Source organism: Polypterus senegalus, chromosome 4 (assembly GCF_016835505.1).
Source record: "Polypterus senegalus isolate Bchr_013 chromosome 4, ASM1683550v1, whole genome shotgun sequence".
Classification (NCBI taxonomy): Eukaryota; Metazoa; Chordata; class Cladistia; order Polypteriformes; family Polypteridae; genus Polypterus; species Polypterus senegalus.
The window spans coordinates 142,037,232-142,065,218 of NC_053157.1; the positions used below are offsets into that span (position 1 = coordinate 142,037,232).

Below are 27,987 nucleotides of genomic sequence, written 5' to 3' on the forward strand. Positions count from 1 at the left end.
GGCTCCTTTGAATGCAGAGTAGCAGGAGCTCTACTTTGAGCTCCTCTTGAATGTCCTCACTCCTCACCCTATCTTTAAGGCTGAGTCCAGGCACCCCGTGAAGGAAGCTTATTTGTGCCACTTGTATCCATGATCTAGTTCTTTTGGTCATAACCCAATCTTTGTGTCCAAAGATACCTTTGCCTTTTGGCTCTGTTCTCTCTTTACCACGACTGACCAGCCAAATGTCCACATTACTACAAACTCCACTCTGATCTACCTGTCTGTCTCCAATTCTCTTCTTTCCTCACTAATGAATAAGTTGCTGAGATACTTAAACTCCAGCACATTCTCCACAACCATGAGAGGGCACTCCATCCTTTCCCAGCTGAGAATCATGACCTCAGACTTGGAGGTGCCGATGCTCCTTCTATCAGTTTCATATTAAGATGCAAATTGCCCAAGTATGCGTCTGAGGTAAAAATCCAATGAAGTCAGCTGGACCACATCATCAGCAAAAAGTAGAGATACAATCCTGAGGTCACTGAATTGTACACTCTCCACTCCACTCCACTCTGTCCATGAAAATTATGAAGTGTGTAGCCAGACCCCTTTTCGTCAACAAGCACCTGGTGGTCGGACATTTCCCATGTGACCTGGCCAGAAACAACCCAAATGAGTACCATGAAGACTATTCTCCAGTGGGCCCACCACCTGCAGGAGGAGTTATAAGGTTCTGGTGAATTGTGGTTTGGGCTGCAGTTGAAGACAAGTGCATTCCCAGATACCCAAACTGACAAGGAGACAAGGATTGACAAAAAGAAAGGCACTAACGTTATTCATTTGTAAATCTAATCTTGAATGATGAGGGAGTGGAAGACACTAAAGTTTATGGCATTGCGTTAATGACATCACATTTTGCACGCTCCCAGTAATAAAGTATGCAAACAACGGTGCAAACACCACCTATCTCCAAATAGTAGCATACATAAAGAAAAAAAAGAACTACAGGAGAACTTAAATGATATCTAACACTGGTAAAAACACAAAGGAAACAAATATATATTTTACCAATAGATTTCTTGATCTTCAAAACCAAAGGAACTGTATGCAAATAATTTTGAAGGTCAAGGAACAGTAACAATAAATAAATAAACATGATAAGCCTGATTATGACATTAGTTTGCAAGATACTTACATTCATAAAGTTCAATTCTTCATTGCAAAATGACCAAAATAAAGAAACTTTCTCAAGAAACACAATAATTTTGTTGTTTTGCAAAATGAAGGTTATTCCATGTGACAGATTGCCAAGAAATATACGATTTCATACAAAGGTGTCTAATACTGTCTACACCAAGAGTTCCCAAACTTTTTTCGGCTGCAGACCCCTTTACCATAAACTTTTAAAACCTTTGACCCCCTAGTCATTTACTTTACTTACTCAAATTAATAAATTTGTACAGTACTCGATATTAAATATTTCACTAGACATCAAACTTTTCATTTTAATCACTTGTAATTAATGATTGAAAAAGATAAAAGGACTACGGAATATGGCATTATCTTGTGCAACATTTAATATCGAAACTTGCACTAATGAAAATTAAAGCAAAAAAATATGAAAATGAGTTTGTTTTAGATTTTTGACATTTATGAAATAAATATGTAAATTCAAAATAAGTACAAATAGTCCAAGCTGTACTGTCTGCATTTCATTTTTGGCTCAGTCATATTATTATCTGAAGAAATAAAAACTTTTATTAATATACAATTTTGACAGCCCCTGTGATAAAAAAAACAATAAAGTATGCACTTACTTGAAACAGAAGACTTTTGTTCAAACTCGAATAAACTGTGTCCTCTGATTTTCTTTTTCGTAGTACTGCTCCTCAATAAATAATTATATTCAAAGTTCAAATCACAAATAAGTACATGTCACATCAAACAAACCAATTTATAGTGTCTTATGAAAGCATGACCGTACAAGACTGGTGGTTTTTCATGTCTGCACTTGCTTTGATACGTTCGATAAGACAATGCACAGACATGTTTGTGCTACATATACAGTATTTGCATGCATTCTTACGTGTGACTCTTTTAATGACACATTTTACCTTTTCGTTCGCAAGTTTGGTATGTAATGTGTTTTTATCAAAAAGTGTTTATTTTAATTATTTTACTTCTTAAATAGATACCTATTGGAATCATAGATATTTTGAAGTAACAAACAAATAGCAGTAGTAAGGGGGTCTATTTTTGCTGTTGTCAACCCCCCAACTTTTTTTATTCAAACTATCGACCCCTAGAAAGTTCAAATCGACCACTTTGGGAACTCTTGGTCTAGACAGAGGGCAAACTGACTCTAACCAGTGTCAGGGATGCCAGGGGCAACGACTCGGCCGGGACGCCTTGAGGGACCGTAAGAGCGTGTGCGCCCTCTTGGGATCACGTGGGGGCCACCACCCTGGTTGCTTTGGGGGCCACGGGTTAAGGGCTTGGAAGCCCAACCCTGTAGGGGTCTGTGGTCACCGCCAGGGGGCGCCCCGATGCCTTGGGAGCCCTGGACCTCAGCACTTCCGCCAAGAGAAGCAGGGTCACCTGGAGTGCTTCTGGGAGGACAGCCGGCACTTCCGCCACACTGGGGCGTGTCGGCGGGTGATTGCTCGGGAGCACCTGGAGCACATCCGGGTGTGGATAAAAGGGGCCGCCTCTCTTCATTCGAGGCTGGAGTCGGGTGGAAGCAGGACGAAGCAGAAGAGAGTGTAGAGGCGGCCCGAAAAAGAAGGCATTGTGTGGCCAGGACTTTGTGGGGGTTTGTGTGCACTTGTAAATATTGTAAATAGTAACTGTAAATAAACGTGTGGTGGTGGAAAAACAACATGTCTGCCTGTCTGTGCCCGGGTAACGTTCACACCAGGAAAGAAAAGGAAGGGAAAGGCCCTGATGCACAACTGCACAAGAGGATAAGTGCATCAGAGCCTGCAGTTTGAGAAACAAACACCTTACAGGTCCTCAGTTGGCTGATTCCTTTATTACATACCAAACACCAGTATGATCTACAACAGTGAAAATACAACTATGAGATATGACGATAATATGCTTTTCTAATCATCCAATGTCTGTGTTCTTTCTGCCATTTTAATTTTTTCATTTTATTTGCAAGCTTCAGATAGAGCTTTTTCTTTGAAACTCTGCCTCAGAGTTTTTTTTTCCTGTCACAGGGAACCCAACATTTTGAAATATAAATCAGATAAGCTCAGATATTGGGCATCCAGACACTTGTCATCGTTTCCAAGTTTAAAATGAAGATCTGTAAAGCACCCTACATTTATAAAGAAAAAATTGAACTCTTCCTCATTGAACATAAGGTTATTTGTTTCATTCAAAGAATAAAAGGTATACAACCAAAAATATGAAAAGTCTGTTCTGGAAATTATGTATAAATATGATCTTTAAAAACTTCTTATATTGAACAATAAAATTCTTACTTTCATATTTCTCTCAGACTAGCAACAGTAAGAAAATTAATAGAACACTATATGTTTAATGCAATATTCTGTCCATACACTAAAACAAGTAAGTGTCAACATGAGTGGGTGCTGAGCGACCTTAGATAAAAACTGTCTCTGCAAATACTGGTGTCATGTACTAGGATTCCCAAGCAATAAAGACTTCCAAAATGTTCCAAAAACTCTTCCAAAAAATGCCCACTAGAGGGAGGGTATAGCACCAAACCCCAGACAGGCACAAAATGTCCGTGAAAAATCATTCTAAAATTTAAAAAAAAAAAATTAACAAAAATGCTGTCACAATACTGCAAAGCTTCGATGAGCACAAAAAGCATGCAATGCCTGTAAAGTCAATTCTGAAAACAAGCAAAATCGCATTACAGTACATCCAATTTGAATTAAAAAAAAAAAAAGCAGAGCACAGATTTAAATCCATCACAAAGTACGAGAAAAATCACAACAAGCACAAGAACTCACCACTCATAAGCACATTCACAATGAACTGCCAGGAACTGTAGAAGACCATCCAGATTTATAGGCAGAGAGCAGTTCCTGGCAGCGACTGGCAAGTGGCACCACCTCTTGAAAGACCACCCACAAAAAATGTGAAACATAAAGGCAGCTTAAATACATAGAAAAAACAAAACATAAAGATGCACATAATCAACGTAATAAGAATCAAAAATGAACGAAAGAGAGATGAAACATTCATTTGAACCTCAGCCCTGGCTGAGACATGACAAGTCATCATCATCATCAAATCCTTCCGTGAAAACTATAAATACAAAGAGGACTGTTTCATTTATGTTAGGTAGATTGCCCAGAGGGGACTGGGCGGTCTCATGGCCTGGAATCCCTGCAGATTTTTTTTTTTTTTCTCCGGCCGTCTGGAGTTTTTTTTTCTGTCCCCCCTGGCCATTGGACCTTACTCTTATTCTATGTTAATTAATGTTGACTTATTTTATTTTCTTACTGTGTCTCTTATTTCTCTATTCTTCATTATGTAAAGCACTTTGAGCTACATTTTTTTTGTATGAAAATGTGCTATATAAATAAATGTTGTTGTTGTTGTTGTAAGTACTAGTCCTCCTGTGTCATTTGCCAGCATAGAAGATGGCGAAAATGGACTTCAGAAAGTCTCATATCTTTAGTAATACAGTTTGTCCTTCTAAGGCAGCATATTTTATATATGTCCTCAACAGAAGGCAGTGTGTCACATTACTATTCTGTGTTGACTTCACTGCATTCCTCTTTGCTGTCCTAAGCTGAGCAGGTGTCATACCAGAAAGTTATTCAGCCACCGTCCAACTGTAGACGTTTTTCAACATGTATGGAGAAATCCAAGTCTTCCTCATATGTCTAAGGAGGTAAATGCAATGGTAAGCCATCTGAGTCTAGACTTGATGTGTTGTTCCCACTTAATGATGTGAATCATAGTCACCCTTTCTACTGTGAGTGAAGAATGAAGTGTAGCCTGCCTTTTGCATCCTAATGCCTATGACTACCTGATTCATTTTGATGATGTTAAGAGAAAAAAAATATTGTCCTGTTGTTGCTGTATGAAGGTTTCATCATTGTTAGTAATCAGGCCTATGGTGATAATTTCATCAGCAAATTTAACAATGGGGATGGAGCTGTGATTGATTATGTAGCCATTAGAACATGGAGTACAGCAGGGTGCTCACCACGGTATCCTGAAGGTACTTGTGTTGATGATTAGCACAGAGGACGTAATGCTGCCCAAAATTCCATTTCCAGATGGTGGCACTAATGCTCATGTCTGGGAGCTTTTAGGTCAGCATCGGTTGTTACATGCTGGACTGTAGTCTTTTGGGAGTATTCAGGCATTGTAGCACATTTTATCCATTTGTGCCAGGATGGTGTGAAGTACAAGGGATATGACATTATCTGTGAACCATCTGTGCTGATATACAAACTGGAGGTGGTCCAGTCTATCTGAAATATTACATGTATTAGTCCCAGCACCTGTCTTACAAACATTTCATCAAAGTGGAGGGAAGCACCAGTGGTCTGTAGTCATTGAGACAGTCCATTTCTGTTTACTTTGGAATGGGAATGATTATTGTCCTTTTAAAGCAGATGGCGACATCAGTTCATTCAGAGAAGTATTGAAGGTGTTCTTAAAAATGCCAGTTGACTAGTCATACTGTATAATTAAAAATGATTTCTACCTATCTATTCAATGAAGTTTATTTTTACATAGATATATTTCCACATGCATTTGAGATACCAGTAAGGGCAATATTCTTCTAAAAATCTAATTTTTTCAAACCTCTACTACAAACATTATCAGAAGCTACAAAAAAAGTAAAATAGCCATATATTCTGTTTACTAACTTAAATATCTAATAACATGCATTCGCATTCTAATTGGACTGAAGCCCTAAAAGCCAGCTGCACCTTTCTGCTCTCCCAATGTCAATAATTCTAAAGAAAGATAAAATTAAAAACGTATCCAATGAAAATCATTGCATGTTATTAAAATAGCTTCTAAGTAAATAAAGCCTCTTGTTTGGACAGGATTGCATTGGAACATCTTCAGTGCTTATGCACATATCTCTCAGATGATGAACTAGAGGACTGCATTTTATGGCAGACAGCAGGCATCTTAACGTCCCCAGCTCCCAGAGTCTGTGAAAGCCAAGCTTACTATACTGTACAGACTAAATTCTTGACTGCTGTATTAAAAGGGTCTGACAGTAGAATTTGAAACAGTTGAATGAACCTCCTCATTTTATTACTTTCTAGTTGGAGTTGCCTGCAATTGTTTCTTTATCTGCCTGCAAAATAATAAATGCAGGGTCTACTTGTGGAGCTTTTTTAATTTCATTTTGTTGTCCTGACTTTTCTGTTAATGCTGCTGTCTCTGCTTGTCACCCATATGCACCTTCTCCAGTGTCATCACAGAGACCTCCTACTACTTATCATGCCTCACCTCTGTAGTGCTTTAAACACAAATTATTAGCCCTACATTTGCTCGTTGCGTCCTCTTACCTACAAAGCATCACTAGATGGAACAGGAGATATGTTTTACAGCTATATTCAAAGTAATTTATGTTTTAATCATTTAAAGATTCCAACATTTACTAAAAATGAAAAAATGTTGACATTCTAGGTTTTGTATATCTTTTTTTTCCAGAAATGAATCTTACATACAGTTATTAAGTGCATAAAAAAGTTAAACTTACTTACCATGTTAATAGGATCCACTGGTCCAATACTGTTCACATAAACACCAGTTTCAATTATTGTTGGCCTTACTGAGAACAGAAACATGACAAACTTATCAAGATTATTTTCTAAATTAAAGCAAGTAAGTACATTTCTGTTAAACTGTCAGAGAGATTGGCACAATACAATTGATTAGAGCTTTGCAAGACACAAATGCCTTCAGTTTTTTACTTATATTATATTATATTATATTATATTATATTATATTATATTATATTATATTATATTATATTACTAGGGAGTTCGCTCCCTGCTCGCTTCGCTTGCCAACCCCCCCGGCCTTCGCTACGCGCCAGTCACTTCGCGTCTCTGCCGCTTGTGTTGTGAAGAGGGGGGCTGAACGGACCCTAAGGAGACACTTTTGCTTCTCAGAAATCCCCTCTTTCCAGTGATACAATGGGAAACAAATACAGTTTTTTTTTAACCTCCTCTTTGCTTGATCAGCTGCTGGCTTGCAGCTGCTGCCATGCCGCGTGATCTGCATCTCGCAGAGTGCTTTGAACATTTAAAAGGTGTGGTTAAATCTCTTAGCACAAACTCTTGTCTCACGGGATGTGAGTCCTTGATATTTTTTAGTTTATAATTTAAAAACGGAATAAGAATCTGAAAATCTAACAATATCACATTAAACTTTGATAAATTCTGAAAAGAATGATACCAAAAATATATACGTAGGTTTTAAAATAAGTCCAATTTAAAGCATGACAAAAAACATGACATAAAAACGTGACATAAAATCGTTGCACATTTAGGCTTAGGAATTTCTATATATAGAGTAGATATTATATTATCCATCCATTATCCAACCCGCTATATCCTAACTACAGGATCACGGGGGTCTGCTGGAGCCAATCCCAGCCAACACAAGGTGCAAGGCAGGAAACAAACCCCGGGCAGAGCGCCAGCCCACCGCAGGGCGCACGCACACACACACACCCATACTCCAAGCACGCACTAGGGACAATTTAGAATCGCCAATGGACTGTGGAAGAAAATCATAGTACCCGGAGGAAACCCATGCAGACATAGGGAGAACATGCAAACTTCCAACCCGGGTCTCCTAACTGCGAGGCAGCAGCGCTACCACTGCACCACCGTGCCACCAATATTATATTATATTATATTATATTATATTATATTATATTATATTATATTATATTATATTATTCAAGATGCAAGGTTTAAAAAGTAAAAGCAGGCTTTAGAAATGTTTTGTTCTTCTAAGTTTGGAATCTGTCTTCAAAACATAAACTAAAATGTTTACCTCAAACTGCAGTCTAAAATGATAAAATTAGGACCAGTATGATTTACATGTTGAATATTTGCTTACAATTCATAGCTTCATTTTATTTACATCTTCAGTATGAAGCTTATAAGTAAAATATATTTGGTGATGATTTAGTATACGTATTTTTAATCTCTAGTCTTAGTAATCTGCAATAATTGAAAAGTCTTATTCAAGAATGTCAACATTATAAATTATTCAATAATGCAGATAAAATGTTCTGTTTTTATTTTAAATGCATTGCCACATCTCTGACTATGTTTATTGTGCTAAGTATGGTAATAATGATATCTTTGTATGCAGATCCAGTCCAGTTCACATTCACTATACGAAGTCTGAGCTAAGCAGCGTTTTAAAGTATTGTAACTTTTCAACCAATAATGTAGATCTTTCTTGGCACACTCTTTTTGGCATTTCCGCACATGGTATGACAAACTGATTGCTCATATTCCATAATATTGATTGTCTTTTCAGCATGTATACAACTTCACCTGAAAACCAACCAACCACTGTTTAATGCAATGAAGCCTCCTTTCCAAATACTTTACATGTTAATTCTTTCCCAGATGAACATACTGTACATATCTTACATCCTGAACTAAACATTATATCAGTGATTGTTAAAGCTCTTACCACTATAGCATTTATATTATATTATAGGCATTTATCTGTAACATGTTTTATGAATCTTTATACTTCAGCATGAAATAAAAGGCTAAATGGATGTTGTATGTACTGATAAAAAATGCTAATTTTAAATGGCCAGAATGAAATATACTGTATATTTTGTTCACGAAAATAATGTCTAAATGTGGCAAACATCGTAATTAAAAAAAAATGCACAAAGTATTTACCTCCTATATCTGGTCTGAGTTTGTTGTCATATCCTTGAAGTAATTTATTCAGAATTAAGGTGACTTCACTTTCATGTACTTTGGGAGCTAAAACCCATGTTTTATTAATAGGGACATCTTCATAATCTTCTTCATCTATTTTGCTTGGCCCAAAAGACAGACTTGAAGTAATATAAGAGAAAAAACGTTAAATAGTATTTGTAATTATTGAATATAGTACAGCATTTACAGTACATATTTAACTATGTAAGACTGACATTCTCATTATTTAGTCATAGAAACATTTATAAGGTAAAGGTGTAAGGTCTGTCTGATTTTTTCTTTGTGTAAAAGAAAATAAGATGTTTCAATATTCAGCCGCCACAGATAATTAAGATAAGATCAAAGAGTTAATTACCAAATGCAATAAGATTAGATGTACCCTAACCAGAGACAGATACAAAATGTTAATGTTTTAGATCTTTAAACAATATACTTCTATTTTCATTTTTTCCTTGAAAAATTACATTATTATACATTATCTCTCTATATTTGTGGGGGTTTTTCCACAGCTTTGCTATCCCCCACCGTCCCAAAGACATACATTCTACTGTAGGTTCATTTGGTACTCTAAATAGTCCTGATATGCATGAATGTTGTGTGTGTACTCTGTGATAGAGTGCTGCTTTTTCACTGATGACCAGTCTGGCACTCAGTGCTGCCAAGGTTAATAAAAAACCTGCCATAACACTAAAATTAGGTTCTATCAACATGCAAAGTATGGTGGCCTAAAGGGGGCACTTATGAGCAGTAACCAATAACCAAAAACAAAGTCAAGAAGGTTCAAGTGCAGGGATAACACATTAAAGTACAAAGTATCAAATAAACAGGCAAAAATATAAACCTGGCTTCTTCTCTGGGGCTAGTTGTCTAAGTGGCAGAATGCTCTATGTGCTTCCCACCAAAGTATAAAAGAATTATCCTTAATTATTTGACCCTCCTTTTCTCATATGATACTTTAATACAATACCTATAATACAATACTGTGCAAATGATGCACCCATTATACTGAGTAGAAGGGTGACATTTATAACTCAGTGGGCTCCTCTGCTGCCACTTATTCTCTCCAATGCCTATTCCATTGCAGTGGTGAGTAATGCTGGTCCTGGAGGACTGCAGTGGCTGCAGATTTTTCTTCCAACCCAGTTCCTTAATTAGAACTCAGTTATTGCTGTTAAAATGCTTATTTTTCAGGCGACATATTTATGGTTTAGTTTAGTTTTTTAAGATTCCCCCAGCCTTAATTGCTTATTTTAGTCTTAACTACCTGCATACACTGTTCTAAATGGCTCTTTATTAGCAATACAATGCAAATGACAAAGTAACCAGCAGTTCTCCATCTAACTTGTTTCCATTTCCACCTCTGTGTATACACTGTGATCTATCTGGTTTAATAAAATATTTTAGAAGGGAACTGGAGAGAAACAGGTGAAGGATTAAGAATTATCCGCTTTAGGCTTCAAATTATTTGGGTGATATCCCTGGAAATGGTATAAGAATGACCTGACATGGCAGAATGAAAGTACTATGAAATTAAAGAAGATCTGTTATTGGCAAAGATTGGCGTCTAATTAAGGAATTGGGTAGAAACAAAAACCTGCAGCCACTGTTGCCATCCAAGGCTGATGCTGTTCACCCCTACATTACTATGATGCCCTTGTGTGATGATGTATCAGTTACACTAGAGGAAAATATAAGTAATCAGTGCCAATGCACTCTTTACAGACGCATTTTATATCCGTGTTCTTTACCACATAAAATTATCCCCAACCTTGACTAGGTCTTCCCTCACCGTATTTTTGATACAATTATTGTTAAGTAATGGAGTTTACTGTTATGTTTCTACATTAGACCTTAAACACCCCCTCCATATTTAGGCTTTATCATTTTTATTCTCTGTATTAACCCAGATATTCTCAATAATACACAGTTCATCCACCATTGGATACATAGATTTAGACTAGCTTAAATTCTGTTGTTCATAAAACAGCTGTTGAAGGTTCTGAAAATGTCAAGGGACAAGGGGTCACCGATTATTTTCTGTTTCAGATTGGTTAGTGTTGCAGTTATATTATACCATTTTATTTTAGTTTTATTTTTGCTATAATCGTTATAACCCAAATGTCAACACATTGTCAGAGGTGAAAACATAGTCTGTCTCTACCAGGGTCCGATGTTTAAGGAATATGGAGGAAGAAACTGAGTGCTATAGAGCAGGCACGTCAAACTCACTATCATTGGTGGGCCGCTTCGACTGACATACATTGTGATGGATGGCCGGCCATTTATCCTGGCCAATACCCCCAAGCCGCCAGGTGGAGCCCTCCTTGCAGCGTGGAGGTCCCCAGAAGACCAGCAGGGCATCATGGACATTGGAGTTTTTATGCAAAGCCCTGTTGGATGCCGTGGGGACCACAGGAGGGAGCTGCAGGGAGGACCGAGGGCTTCTTCGTGCCCTGTGACCCGGAGGTTCGTCACAGGAAGAGCGACGGACTTCCGGGTTGAAGAAAAGAACTTTTACCTGACCCGGAAGTGATTGAGGATCACATGGACTGGGTATTGAGAACACTTCCGGGTCAGGGATTATAAAAGGACTATGGGAACTCACAGACAATGAGCTGAGCTGGGTGGAAGAGTGGCAACGCGTCTGGGAGCTGGAGGATTGTTTATTATTGTATTATTGTGAGTTTAATGAGAATTGTGGTGGAGAGTGTGCTTTGTGCACTGTGGCGACAAAATAAAGTCAACTTGAGGACTTTTACCTGGTGTCTGGAGTCGTGGACAGGGGTTCAAGGGAGCGAGAGCGCCCCCTATCGTTCACAACATGCGTCAGCAGGCCTCACTTTAACAGATACTGTTGTACTATTATACAAAGTTACTGCAGCTTTCTTTCCAATACTGAAAACTTTAAAAAATGTTACACTTAAAGTTTAAAGAAAAACAATTTATTTCCATACAATCTCCATACAATAGTGTACAATTAGAGTCTTAGCCAATTAGCTAGGTCCTTATATAGGAGTCTTACAGTCTGAGATCTATTTCTTTTGTGCCGACACTTGGCATCTCTTGTTAGTAACCAGTTCGTCAATATCAGGTTTGAAATCTTGTGCAGCTGCAACTTTTATAATGGATGAAAGGTGCTCGACAGTAAGTCTTGAGCGATGTGGGGTTTTGGTAGCTTTCATTAACGAAAACAATTGCTCACAAAGGTAAGTGCTTCTGAACATAAACAGTACTCTCGATGCCAACTTACAGATCTGCACATACGATGGAGGCAGGTAAGCATACAAGCCTGGCACACCAACTTCGTTGTATTTTGCCTTCAGAATAAAATCTGACTGCAGTTCAATCAATTCCATTTGGATATTCACAGGCGCATTCTCAACTTTGTAAGAGTATGGTGACATAAACAGCACAAAGTCCTGTTCATGTGAACTGAAATCACGAAAACGCTCACTGAATTCACTGCTCAGTAATTAAAGTTGGAAAACAAATCCTACAAAAATCTAATTTTACTTTACTAAGTTTACTTCAAAGTTTATATTGTAAAATAAGCTGATATGCAAAAAGCCCCCTGGCCTACACTAATTTTATAAACTCAAAATCACAAAAAGTTATTAATAAACAACTCACCAACTTCTCGCGTCCTCTTCAGATCTTCAGCTGTAGTCTGCAGTAATTGTTTATTACAATACTAGCACAAAATTACATAAAACTAGAGCAAAAAAGCATGAAAATATGCAAGCTATTACTACTCATGATGGTCAGTTCTGCCCAGTGGCCAGTCTCAGCAGCCCAGCCAGTAGTGTAGCCTGCCAGGCTGCTGCAACCCAGCACTTCAGTTGCGACGTTGCAGCTCATTAATTTTGGTCAAGGCTTGTGGGGTTTGGGGGTTCAGTGTCATGCCTAGGGTATCAAGGAGCTGATGCCGCAGCTGCAACTATACTAGCAGATGATGTTTCCAGTACTGTAATTCCATGGGAAAATGTGCTTTTGTCAGAAGGCGGAAGTAAGAAAAATCAATAAGTAACGCAGAAGATGCAGAATGATTCAATCACAAACAATAGTAATCATTTTGTACAAGTTTAGTACTAACTAGGATCTGTCATCCAGACCGCGTGTTTGACATAATTTTAGCACATCCCTATTTTATTGTTAACAAGGAAGCAACACTCCTACTTATGTATAAGTAAATATGTAATGTAAGGGTAGCCAGGTAAGCAGACAACTCAAGGAGTCAAAAGATGTTGCGATACCACCCTGGTAACCATTTTTAATCGTAACAAAACAGACAAGCCGACAAATGGCTCAAAAAAAGAAATATGTTAAGATTTTAGCACTAAAGTAGCCATTCAGGAGCTCTGTCCTTTACTAGCATCAGTTATTAACTAACGCCACCTTCTGGGAATGGGCTGGCTTTATAGGGCTGAGACCAGAAGGGGCAGGACTTTTTCTGGGTGGTGGGGTGGGGTCAGTTGTCCTCAGTTCAGTCCATCAGTTTCACGAAGCTGGTCTCCAGATGTGAATGCGTGACAGTATATATATATATATATATATATATATATATATATATATATATATATATATATATATATATACTGTATATACGGACAGAGAAAGTGAAATTCAGGAATTTGCTTTTATAGTCTATTTTGTCTATCCTTTCATGGTAGTCTAACATTACATTCTAATATCTGACAAATCTTAATTTTGAGGTTTTAAATGTTTTTACACATGATTTTTTTAATGCTTTGTGGTAAAGCGTAATATGTTATTGTGTTTTAAGTAGTTTATTTATTACTTTTTATTAATTTGAAAGAACGCAAAAACAAAAGCAAAACTAAAACTTTATATTTATTCTTCCTGATCTTAAATACTGCCATCACCAACGATTAGATAATTAATGTTGTACTTAAATCAATTATTATTATTATTATTTCTTATGTACATTTTTTCCATATTAGAGAATTTTATCACTAGGTTTGTTAGTTGTCAGTTTTATAAAATTGATTTGCACACATTCATTTTCTATAGTGGTCATTGCTTTATTTGGACTCAAAATACTGATGTGTGGTAAGATCCCTTCTTTCATTTCACTCCCATGTTAAAAAAATGTTGAAATAACCACCTTCAGGGCTTCTCAGTATAACAGTATAAGAACAGTTTGGATGGGAACTTCCCAGATAGTATACAGGTACCACGTACGAAAGGAGCCCACATGTTCAAGTAAATGATTTCCCTGTTTTCTGTTGAGGTTTGTGATTTATCTCCTTGCCTCATTATTATTACCTGGAGCACAAGATGTCAGTGGCAGGGCTTCATATAAAGCTACCTGAATAGTTTGCCCTTTTATCTGTATTTAAAATTGTTTGTCCAAACTAATGTTGTCTTTTTCAAATGCCTGAACGTCTTTATTCTTCCTTATCAAAGCCCTCTCATTTCTATAACATTTTTGTATAAACCTAAACTTTCACCTTAAAACTAAACGCTCCATATATAACAGTGAAAAACTTAGAGAGCATAACTATAGAATCAGATCATCTTTGTTTTTTCAGTGATGTCATTTAGAATTCAAAACTGAACCCAACATTTACAAAACTGCACCCATTTAATTCTCAGATCCTACCATCTAATCCAGTAGTTCCGGACTCCAGTCTGAAGGACTCCCTGTGGCTGCATGTTTTTGTTCCAACCAGTTTCCCTATCAGCGACTCATTTCCCTCTAGATTATGTAATTGCTTAATTAGTTCACCTTTTATATCTTCTCTTATTCTTCTCTTATTCTGTATTTTGGAAAGACCAGTACATTGCAATTTACATTTATAATAAATTTAGACATATACTTTTTGTTCCCACAGTTTTAAATTCTTAACTTTCTTGTTATTTTTCTGTTGGCTCACTTTTTCTGTGGATTTTGCTCCCTTAAAGGATAAGTTTGGTATTTTTCTAGTCAAAGTTATTTCATCAGAATCATGGTGTGTATTAATTTGCCTCATAGAATTAGAATCTAAAGTGAATCATATTTTTAAAAATTAAAAAAAAGTTGCTTTCTTTTTCTTGAGTTTTATAGTTTAGCTTATAGGGACAAGGGTCCCAGCCCTTAAAACTTAAATACATCAATTTTTTAAGCCAGAAATATTACAGAGTAATAAAACTCCTCTTGATATTGCACACATACTGCAAAATAGTGCAACTATGTTAATTTAAGAAGGATGAGAGCAAAAAACAAACTATTGTCATTGTGCATTTTACTTCTCTGCTTGTGTTACTCTGTAGCACCTTTTAGACCCAGAGGCATGGATTGAGAATGTCATCATCAGGCATTTTATTGACATTGAATGTTGATGCCCAACTTTGACTTGCTGTCTTTATTCTGTAGACAACAAAACAATAATAACTGAAAGAAAGTCACATCTACAATTACTCACATTCTGTCACTTTGTAGAAGTTTATTTGCTTTTCTGCAAAAATACTGCCTGCTGCTGCTGGATTGTACCTTTGTGCTTTAATGAGAGAGAATACTGAGAATGCATATAGCATTCAATCAAGTTATGATGACTGAACAGTCATTATTGTCATGTCTCAACCAGGGTTCCTCCCCTGTTTTTTGTGTCTTTTGTTCATTTTTGTTTTTTTGATTTATGAAGATCATGTTACTGTTACTATTGTTGATTATGTGCATTATATGTATTATTCTTTGTTTTTGATTTTGTCTATTTATGTAAGCTGCCTGTGTTATGACCCAAGTGTTCTGCCAGGAAATGCCATCTGGAGGATCTTCCACAGTTGCTGACGGTTCATTTCAAATAATGAGGAATAATGAGTTTACAGTACTTGTATTTTGCTGTGATTTTTGTGATTAACAGATTATTTGACCACCTGCTCTGTTGTTTTTGATTATGTCATTGGATTCTGTATTGGGATTTTGTTATGTATTTTTCTGTATTATTGACTTGTGTGTCAGGCAACTCCTTTTTGTCTTTTGTGCTCTCGGGAGCTGGCTGTTTGTTACAGAGCATTTTCTAAAATATGTATTTTTTAATTATAAAGAAATTTGTTCTCCCCTTATTTTAGCCAGGGTTTGGTAGTATACCCTCCTCAAGTGGGCATTTTTGAAGCACTTTAGGAACTTTTTAGCACCTGGGACTCCTAGGCCGCAACAGTTATATCCATTTTTCTAACCCACTTATCCAGAACAGGGTCTATCCCAGCAAGCACTGGACACAAGGCTGAAAAAATCACTTGGTGCCAGTTCATTGCTGGGCGAACACACGCTCGCACCCCCACACAGTCTGGGCAATCTTGCAATACCAATTGTAACTAAGTTTAATTAGGTTGAAGTTCATTACGTTTAATACAGATGTTTTAGTATAGGCAGAGTTGTAGTGCAGAGCTGTCATTCCTGACTCGCACTCCCAGGTTTTACATGAAGTTTGCATATTCTCTCCATGTCTTTATTGATTGACTGGTATCAGTGAGTGTCACTGAGTTTACTCACTTCAATATACTGTTGTGATTTCTTTTATTACCATATCCTCAGTAACAGCAACTTATCATGCATTAAAAAGTTTTGAAAACTGAATTTGTGGCACTTCAATCTGCTCAACTGCACATTCTGCCTTTTTATTTTTTGAGTGTTTCTTTTTAATCAAGGGTACACACAACATGCTACGGAAAGTGCAACATGCAGGTGTCATGGATCTTTTAAAAATCTAATGTTTCATTAAAATTACAATCCAGTGTAATTAGTTCATTTCATATGTATTATTATTTGTACAAACAACAATGAATCTCATATTTGCTATGCTGCAGCTTAGCATGAATTACACTCTCTAGACTATGTAAAACAACACAGAGTGTAAAATGCAAAAGGTAGGTGCCATTTAGGGAAAAAATAATCATATGATTTAATGTACATCTATCTGTTGTTACATGCCATGGCAGAAAATAACCACTAAAGTAAAAGCATCACAGAAACAAAAGTTGCATAATAGCTTGGTGAAGATGGGGGGTTGTCATAACTCATTCCATAGCACCCTTTACAAGCAGAGAAGTGAACATGAAACATACCCATACCTTGAGAAAATAGTACCAAGAATCTGTGATAAAATTTATCTTTTGCAATTTACTTTTGTTGTCATAAGCATGCCTCTACAACACATTTATTAAATAAAAATCTTTGCTGCTTTTGTTTTCAAAATGGGACCACATTACCCATTATAAAAGGACAGATGAGTTAGTTTTTCAAAATGTATAAAATGTGAAAAATTAATACAGTATAATCCAAAATTGTGAAGAAATGACTATGACTTCAAAAATACCAAAATATCCTTTAATTGTTTCCTAATAATGAACACTACCAGCAAATGTTACGAGTACACAGTCATTTTCCCTCAAATTTATGTCATTGTTTGACAAGCTAGCCTTTTTTTTTTTTGCAGGATTCATATTCTTTAATATTACCATTTTAGGTAGATCAATGTCCTTAGAAGGACGACTTCTTAGTGTTACCACATTATTTTGAAAGTTCAAAATTTGTGCAATTGTGGCATTTGAATGACGGAATTGGTATTGTCGGTAACTCATAACAAGGCTGATGCTACTTGCCAGTGCTGTTAAGTAGCCATTTCTTTGACATTGCTGTGCCCAGTGACCACTTCCATCTCCTCACAAAGGCACACAAACTCTTTGAAACAGCAGTATGTCCTTCTCTTCGCACAGCCAATGTAAAAAGAATACATCAGTAGGGGTCTTCAGTGCTGTCTTGTCAGGTCGTACAACAAACATGTCTTACACTGTTACATGGTGCAGCAAATACTGCACCTCTGTGCATTTATCAGCCCATTATATGTGGTCAATTTACCTTGTTGTGTGAAGCTACAGATATACTGGTCTCTTCACTGTCTTCCTTACTGACACTGCCACTGGCATTCTCAACCTCAAGGCTCTCTCCTCAACTGCTCTGAAATCCCACTACAATTTGTCTCATACTTTGCCCTCACTATCTTGTCTACCTCACCATGCTCACCTGAGGTCAGTGGCAACAAGATCTGCCACACTTTCCGCAGCTCTTTAAGACAATCCAAGCTAATCCCTTCTGAAGCTCTACCAGCAGTCACACACCCAGACCAAAAGATGTTGGCTTATGGAGATGCAATGATGGAATTGCAGAGATAATATTCTCTCACTTCCTCTCCTTCCTGATGCTTCAACCAGAATTCCAGGTCCTGGATCTCTGCCATGAAAATCACGTCATGTTTTAAACGTGGACATAACAAGCTTATGCTGCTTTATTTAAATGTTAAATATGTCTTAAAATGTAAACCTGTTGCACCACTGTTGCTGACCTCTCTCTGATGTTCTGTACTGTACATCTATCCATCTATCCTAAACATGTGAGATGAGTGAGTCATTTGAGTTTTTTATGGGGACTGATTCAAGAGATATGGAGAGAATGGATGTTAAACACCTTATGACCTGTTTTCTGCTTTTGTCCCTGGAACAGAGGAGATAGTTCCCAATGTGGACCAATGATGTCACTTCAACCTTGCCTCCAACTCTACCTGTTCTGGAACCAGGCTATACTGTAACACCAGTAAAAGAAAGTTAATGTTAGGTAAGAGACCAGCGCAGTGGGAAACACACTGGTGTCATCAACAGCATGTATTTTCTCAAATCTTCAGAATTTTTTACATACATTTGTTTGTCTAATAGAAGTCAGATGGGATTCTTTCCCATCAAGACAACACAGCTTTGTGCCTCTTATTATTTTCCTACAGCATATACAGTATGTCTTTAGAATTTAATGGAATTTGGAAATAACCCAACAACAGGTAATTAATTTAATGATCTGCATCCCTGACCAATCTCTTAGATTCACCTAAGTCAACTTCTACAATGCTGTACAGATTCTTTTTATATTTTTTTCCGCACGAATCCTCAAACACAAGGATTGATGTCACACAGGCAGAATTTCACTGTGGTCTTTGTTTGGCAAGCGTAATCTGAAAAACATTTCATATAAATTGTTGAAATTATTTAATAATTTAAAGTTCTAGTAAATTGAAGGAACAATGGATGATCTGAAAAACATGTCTAGTATCTGAGGAGACAAACTTGAAACCACTGCTGGGTGGCTCTGGAATACTTCGGTATAGTATTCTCTATGAAGTGTACTATAGATTAAATTGTGTTTATAAATGTAAGAAGTCTTTTTTACTTATTTGGTGAAATGAATAAGAGAAAAATGAATAGGATTTAAAAGCTTAATTGGGGTGTTCATTTTCCAAACCTACATTAAGCTTACTGCTTACTAATACACCATTAGAAAAATGACAGAAACAAATACCACACACTAAATGCCATTTAGTTATTAAGGTCATTAAGCTTGCAATTGTTTTTAGCTTTCCTAGCATGTTCAATAAATGATTTATGTTTTGGATTAATCATACTTATGGTTGTTTTCATTGCCTTAATTAATCATCAACATATACATAACTTTTTCCATATAATGCATATATTATTTTCTTATCACTGCTTATCTTTTGATTTAGCGTGAAAAACATATTATTTGTGTTAGAATGTGTAAAAATAATGCACCAGTGCTATCAAGAAGTTGCACTTTACTGGCAAAACAACTGAAGAGTGTAGAACAGTGATTAATAGTACCCTGTGTCAGAAAAATACAGGTGGTGTGATTTTATTCGAAGGTAATAAATGTAATAAAAAAAGGTCATTTACACTCTAACAACATGACTGACATTTTAAGTGGTAATTTTTGTTATGACATATTCTGTGGATGTATAAAGAATAATTAAAGGTGTTCACTAACTGGCAACATAATGGATCAGTTAATTAATTTATTATTATCAAGTTGTTTCTTTTGTACTGAATGCCTGTCAGTTTTATTTTTATTCTTATATTCAAAATGATCAAAACTGTCAGTTATAGCATACTGTAACTAATCAGAACCATGCCACACCTGTTCCACTCTCACTCACTACTTGTTTCTTTGAAATTAAAGCTACATTTACCAACAGAATCATGAAAAATACTAAGTACCCAGCGCGTCAATTTGGATTGGATTAGTTGGCTTCAGCACAGCCCTGTGACTAACTGCTTTTTTATTTATTCAACGCAAGGGAAATCAGTTTCTGAAATCCCCAACTTTATTTTTTTTTTTTTGCAGCAGATTCTTTGCAGTGAAATTGGCAAAAGAAAAGTAGTCTGTTAAAATTGATTTCCCTTTTGGCTAAAAGAGAGGCATCTTACTACCTACAAAGGTGCACCAAAAAAACAAAGACAAAGTAAGACAGCATACACTTGGTTACTGTGTTAGAAATTTAGCATTGTTCTTAACTTAGATTCAACTATAGTGAACTATATTGTAAGAATTTTGGACATGTATATCCCCTTATTCATTCCCTAACATTCTTTTAATCCATTTTAGATAGATAGATAGATAGATAGATAGATAGATAGATAGATAGATAGATAGATAGATAGATAGATAGATAGATAGATAGATAGATAGATAAACAATTAAGTATATACTGTTAATTCAGTATTATATTGAAAACAGAAACTTTTTGGACATATATAAAGGTGTTGAAAGGATGTCTAAAAGAATTATTTAAATGTCTTGAGTCATGAAGATGAATCAAATTATTCTAAATTGGCCTTGTGAGGCCCTGCGGTGGGCTGGCGCCCTGTCTGGGGTTTGTTTCCTGCCTTGCGCTCTGTATTGGCTGGGATTGGCTCCAAGCAGACCTCCGTGACCCTGTGTTAGGATATAGCGGGTTGGATGATGGATGGATGGATGGATGGATGGTCCTGTGAGAGTGTGAGTATTGTTATGTCATTTTAGAAGGCAACAGTCACATTGAAAATGTCTTTTGAATACAAAAAATATTTTGAAATAACCTACATGTGCGACATAATGAACTGTATTAGTATGCTTTCTAAAGATACTGTATGTGTATGTTGGTTAACTTGGTTATGTGATCCGTGTAGTTTTCTAATAAAAAAGAAGAATCTCCTTTGCACCCTCTGCATTATTGAACACCGACACTTTAATAGTATCATTCACGTGTGTGCGTGAGTGGGATTACCAATGGTACCAACTTGTTCAAGGTCAGATTCTACCTTGGACCTCATGATGTATAGACTGTACTGTACTTTTCCACAACCTGTAACTAGATTAAGTGGTTTTGGGTATCTCATGTTATTGTATGTTATTTATAATAAGCAATATATACAGTACTTTATACTTGTATATAATTTTAAACAGAAGCAAGTAGAAGGTAAGTAATTGCATTTTCTAGGTTTTGTTATAAAGAAGCTACAGAAATGTGTTCTATGCTTATGTTAACTTACATAAGCATCATTCTCTGCTTAATGTAAGAATATAAATTGATCAGCATTTACTAAACATTACAATATTAGAACAGCCTAGATAAAAACAGGCCATTTAGCACAACAAAGCTTGCCAGTTCAATCCACTTAATTCTTCTAAAAAACATCAAGCCTAGTTTTAAAAGTCCCTAAATTCCTACAGTCTACAACCTGGTAGCTTATTCCAATTGTCTATAGTTCTCTGTGTAAAGAAAAACTTCCTAATGTTTATGTGAAATGGATCATTAACAAGTTTCCAACTGAACTAATTTTAAAATAATAGTCTCAATACACTGTAATAATTTCCTTCATAATTTTAAACACTTCAGTCATGTCACCTCATGTCAACCTTTTAGTTACAGGGCCCCTAAACTGTGGAATGGTCTTCCTGCTTCCATAAGAGATGCCCCTTCAGTCTCAGCCTTTAAATCCCGGCTGAAGACTCACTACTTCAGTTTAGCATATCCTGACTACAGCTGCTGATTAACTGTACAGACTGCATCTCTGTTGTTAGTCATTAGCACTATAACATAAGTAACATGATAATTATATTTGAATACTAACCCTCACCTATTCTGTTTCTTGTCTCGGTACCCAAATGTGGCAATTGGTGCCACGGCCCACTTGCCAAGTTGTTTGCCTGCCTATGGTAAAGTCATCCCTGATGGAGGATCACAGGAATCATGGGAAAGAGGGGTCCTTTCATCGAGCAACGTTTCAGCCGTGGCATGGCCAAATGGGGAGGCAGCTAGATGGATGAGGTCTCCAGGACTCTAAAAATATCCAAACCTAATTATGTCATATCATCTACTGTTAAATCGTACTTCTAAAATTTTTATTATTATGCTGTATTAAGGAATTGTTCTGTTCTGTGTATTGTATTGTATTGACCCCCTACTTTTGACACCCACTGCATGCCCAACCTGCCTGGAAAGGGGTCTCTCTTTGAACTGCCTTTCCCGAGGTTTCTTCCATTTTTCCCTAAAAGGTTTTTTTAGGAGTTTTTCCTTGTCTTCTCAGAGAGTCAAGGCTGGGGGGCTGTCAAAAGGCAGGGCCTGTTAAAGCCCATTGCGGCACTTCCTGTGTGATTTTGGGCTATACAAAAATAAACTGTATTGTATTGTATTGTACCTCTTAATATCAGTCCATTCTGATAAGGTTCCTTTGCACCATTAACCCTCTATTTCCTGTGTCTGAGACAATTTTGCAACCATCTACAAACATCCCCCTGAACTCCAACTTTTTTAGTTTGATGCCCAACCTGAAATGTAGCACCTTATCAAATGCTTTCTGAAAGTCCAGATAAATAATATAATGTGCTCCAATTTGATTGTAGCCGTTTGTTGCTTCCTTGTAGAATTCCAGCATGCTAGTAAAACATGACCTTCCTCTTTTGAACCCATGCTGAATGTTCAGTAAAATTCCTGTACTTGCCATGTGCTGCTTAATCTTATCCTTAATAATTCCTTGTGATGGACATTAATGTTATTGGCCTATAGTTTCTTGAATCTGTCCGGTCACCCTTTTTATATAACCGAATAATATTTGCTATTTTCCAGTCTGTTGGAATTTCCCCGTTGCGCAGTGACTTCCTAAAAATATACATCAAGGATTTATAAAAGCACAACCTAACCTCCTTAAGAACTCAAGGGTAAATATCATTTGGTACTGAAAATTTGTTTGATTTCTGCCTATTTAATATAAGCAGTACTTCTCCCTCAGAAAAATGTTTTCCTTGCATGCCTTAAGTCCACAACACTTGAACTGGTGCCTAAACTATCCTCTCCAGAGAGCCTGAATGACTACTGCCCTGTTGCACTCATCACCATCATCACCAAGTGCTTTCAGAGATTGGTTCTGCCCATCTCAATTCCAGTCTACCTCCCACACTAGATCCCTACCAGTTTGTCTATTGTCCCAATAGGTCAATGAAGGATGCAATATCCTCGGTTCTTCATTCTACCCTTATCACACCTGGAAAATAACAACTTCTATGTCAGGATGTTATTTGTTGATTGTATTTACCAATCTGGTAAATAAACTCAGCAACCTCGGCATTAACACTTTGTAAATGGACATTGGACTTTCTAACCAACAGACCCAGTCTGTCAGGTTAAACAACCACACAGGGCTTGTACTCAGCCCACTCCTCTACTCCTTTTTAACCCATGACTGAGTCCCTTAATAATGGCTTCAGCTCCATCGCAAAGTTCATAGACAACACCATGGTAATAGGACTGATTAGTGACAAGGCCGAATTATCCTACAGAGATGAGGTTCAGCACCTAGCAACATGGTTTGCTGACAATAACCACACCTTAACACTAAGAAGACCTAGGAGCTCATTGTAGATTACCGGAAAACTTAAAACTTCAGACACACTCCCAAAGAAGCTCCCAATGTAAAATCCATATTGACAAACTGCATAACGGTGTGGTACGGCAACTGCTCCATATCTGACAATAAGGCCTTGCAACAAGTAGTGAAAACTGCCAAGCACATCATCATCATCCCGCTGCCAACGATTGCTGACTTTCAGTATACACGATGTCTGTGACAGTCTTGCAGTATCATCAAGGATGATTCTCACCCCAACCATGGACTGTTTACTCTCCTCCCATTACAGAAGCGCTACAGGAACCTTCAGTCTCACACCATCAGGCTCAGGAACAGTTTCTTTTATAACACCATCACCACTCTGAACTCTCAGTCCTTACCACACAATAGCTGACCTTTCTAAATATCAGCAACTTCTGACTGCACTCTATGTAAATTTCACCTGTTTATATAGAATATATCTATTCTGCACATAAAGCTATTTCATATATCTATATTTATTTGCATCATGTATCTTTTCTTACTGATCAGTATTCATAAATATGTACTCTTCCTTGTATATACTACCTATAAATTCAAATATCATATAGATATATATTCTCATTTGCATGCTGACTTATTGCACGTTTACTATCTATTACACTTTAATGTATTATTTGCACCCATAGTCTATTGCACCTTACACTACTATTCACACTTTCTGGTTAGATGCTAAATTGCATTTCATTGTACCTGTACAATAACAATAAAGCTGAATCGAATCTAATCTAGGCTAAAATCTACAAATTCCAACCCTTATTGGCAACCACAACAAGTTTATAGGAGCTATATTTTAAAGGTGCTATAGTGTGTCCAGACTTTACAAACAACCAACTCCAGAATGAAATAGCTCTCTGATGAAATTAATGTAATTTTGTATAAATGTTTATCAGGACTAACTCACAGATATACAATAGGTTATGTTTGTAAAAAACGGAAATATGTTTTAAGCCAGAAATGTGCAAAATCTAATATGAACCTAGCATTTTAAGTTCAATGTGTTTATATAACTAAAAATCTATTAAAAGTTTTGTTTGAGGTAAATAAACAGTTCTTTTTCATGTATGGATAATTCATGATAATCAATTCAGCCAACACACAGACGCACATCAGTTCTAAGCAAAAGTTTAGACCACCCTGGCCACATTTTGTTGAAATCTGGGGTAACAAAAAATGTTTAATATAAAGCTTTCACAACCAAAATATTAACATATTGTCCTTTTATGAAAATGTTCAAGTACAGTTGCAACCTTTTTGAAAAACTGAAACAAATATAAATAATAAAAGAATCAATGTGGAATTTAAAATGTTTGGGCACCTTTTCAGTTATAAGTTCTCAGAACCTATAGGTTTTTGACTAGTCTTATTTAGTTTGTTAGGCATTAGTCTGGTTAAGAATTGTTATTAGGAAATGTCAGTGGATGACAGTTCCAGGGCCTAATACGAGGGATGTTCAAAAAGTTTCTGCACTTTTTTTAAAAATCTATTTAAGAATTTCAAAAGCAAATTATATCACTTTTCTACATAGTCATCTTCCTTTGCAATGCAATTTTCCCAGTGTTGTACTAACTTTGTCATACCAACTTTTTATTGCCCAATTACTACTCCTCCTGCTTTCACTGTTTCCAATGAAAATACAAAAGTGCGGAAACTTTTTGAACGTCTCTCATAAATATTTTGACTCTTCAAACATTGAGTAATGCTCAGCAACCATGGGCTATTCTGAGCAACTCAGAATCAGAAAATTAAGCTGAAGTTTCCTACAAAAAAGGGGAAGACTATAGAAAGATATTGTACCACTTCCAGCTAGTAATTTTTACAGTTTGAAAAACTATTAAGAATTAATTGCTAGTTAAAGGGAACCATGGAGGTCAAGACAACAGTTTGAAAGACCAAGAAAAATGGCAGATAGTACAGTTTGTATACGGTGCAGTGAGGCAAAGCAAAACCCCTACATAACTGCAAGGGACCTACAGGCAAGTTTAGCTGAGAAACTGTCCAACTATGCAGAATTACCTACATAGACATGTCCTTCATGGAAGAGCAATCAGAAGGAAACTTTACCTGTAATCTCATCATAAAAAACATTTGAATGAGAAAGATGGCACTTTGGAAGTGCTGAAGACAGATGAAGATAAAACTGAACTCTTTGGCCAGACCTACAAAAGATTGCTTGGAGAAAAAACAAACAGTATTTGAAGAAAAGAGTGGCATGTCAAATGTTAAGTACAGTGGTGGATCTAGTATGCTTTTGAAGTTGTATAGCAGCTATTGGCACGGGAAATTCAGTGTAATTATAGGAAAGAATGGATTTCACAATGTATCAACAAATTCTTAAGGAGAAGGCCGGTCAGTCAATCAGAAAATTGAGGCAGAAAATAGGAAGGCTTCTACAAAAATACAATGATTTCAAACACATGTTGAAATCTACTGAAAAATACCTCAAGAAATACAAGGTGAAGGTTTTGGAATGGCCATTGCAATTCCTAGACTTCAATATCATTGAAAATCTGTAGCTAGATCTTAAACATTCTGTGCGCACAACAACCCAATAATATCTCACAGCTGGAAGTGATATTATCAAGGAATAAAACAGAAAATTTTCCAAAACAAGAATTTTTAAACTCAAGGCTGACTAAAAAATGTTTCAAGCTATGATTTTTGGCAAAGAAAGTTTTACTAAGCACTGACTTAGTAGGGTGCCCAAATTTTTGAAAAAATGCCTCATTTAATCATTTTACTCTTTTTTACATTCTTTTAGTTTATCAAATAAATCATAACTGTACATTGTCATTTTCATTAAAATGATATTGATTTCATTTGTTTGCTGTCAAAGTTGTACTTACTAATTCTTTTTAATCATAAAAAAATATACAACTTGTCTGGTTTTTCAAAACTTTTACAAGGAACAGCATTACATATTGTACATGGAATCAGATGTAAAGAGTTGCACTAGTCTGGAATAAGAAAGCAAAACAAATAAAAAACATATAATTTATTTACAAAATGTAAAACATAAAAAATGAGGGTACAAAAGGACAAAAGACAACAGACTATACAACAAATGTCTGTAGGCTCAGTGCACATGCCAACTCTAGTTTTTGCTATGTCTACCCAGTGGGATAGAGATCTAATTTTTCCACCTCAAGACACCTTGTAATAAACTGCAAATGTTTTTTCTGTTAATGGCATCTGGTTCTTCTGGTTTTGAATCACATTTTAGGGGGGCATAATTAGTCCAATCAAGCATTCCCTTTTCAGCATTAAGTGTTAACAATGGAAGATTCTCAATGGAATTGTGCTTTGTTGTAATATACCTCGCTTACACACCCGCAGTGACTAAAACCAGGCCAGTTCACAGTCAATAATCATCCTAATCTGCATATTCCTGAGTGTTCTGCTCATGTATAGATAGGTTTTCTGACTGAAGCGCAAATTAGGTTGATCAGTGATTCTAAAATGGCCGCGCCAAATCGCCAGTACCAGATAACTTTTAATCCAGTATGCTTAAAGAGGTAAGTGAGTACATCAATAAACTTGTGATGTGTATTTTTCATAAATCATAGCACATGGGGGAGATTTCTACAAAGTGAAATGTACCAAATATTATCACATTACATAAAAAGGTAACTGAGCCCTTCTAAGAAATCAAAGGCCAGAAAGCTTAACATGCATCTTGGGTAAAGTAGTTTAGCAGTTAAAAAAAGATTGATCAACACATGTCAACAGCAGATGTGTCAAGGAACAGTCAACCTGGGTTTAGGCAGGAGAGCTAATATATTACGAATGTGGTGGATTTCCATTAGGATGCAATGATAACATATGACCAGACGGGTACATATGATAAAATTCAACTTACTTTTCAGAACACATTTGATAAATTCTTAAATAAGAAGCTTGTGATCAAGCTAAAACAAGTGGGAGTTCAAGGAGTAGTGTGTACATGGGTACAAAATTGTCTAAAAACACAGGAAGTAAAGGATTTTGGTGAGAGTAAGTTTTTCAGAATTGGGTGATGTTGAAAATGGTGTTCCTTAGGAATCGGTGATGGGGTTATTGGTCTTTCGTAAGAATATAAATAACAAATTATTGTTTTTAAGTTTGCAGAAGATACCAAACTAGATGGAAGGGCACATAATCAACAATCAGGCAGATAACTACAAATGGCCCTAACAGAATTCACAGATGGGACAAATTTGTGCCAAATTTAATATACAGTAAGTAAATGTGGAGTAATTTAATACGCTGTAATTGAATGTAAACTATTAACTAAGGAAGTAAGAATGTTAGAATACAG

The 27,987-nt window shown here is 36.4% G+C and overlaps 1 protein-coding gene across 1 annotated transcript in view; it reads right to left on the reverse strand.

Moving 5' to 3' along the window:
• gabrg1 (gamma-aminobutyric acid type A receptor subunit gamma1) overlaps nucleotides 1–27,987 on the reverse strand; it is a 66,836-nt gene that overhangs the window by 31,736 nt on the left and 7,113 nt on the right. The window contains exons 2-3 of the mRNA XM_039751380.1: nucleotides 8,883–9,043; nucleotides 6,705–6,772 (exon numbers count right to left, since the gene is read on the reverse strand). Coding sequence (XP_039607314.1) covers nucleotides 6,705–6,772; nucleotides 8,883–9,043 — 229 coding nt within the window. The remainder of the gene's footprint in view (nucleotides 1–6,704; nucleotides 6,773–8,882; nucleotides 9,044–27,987) is intronic.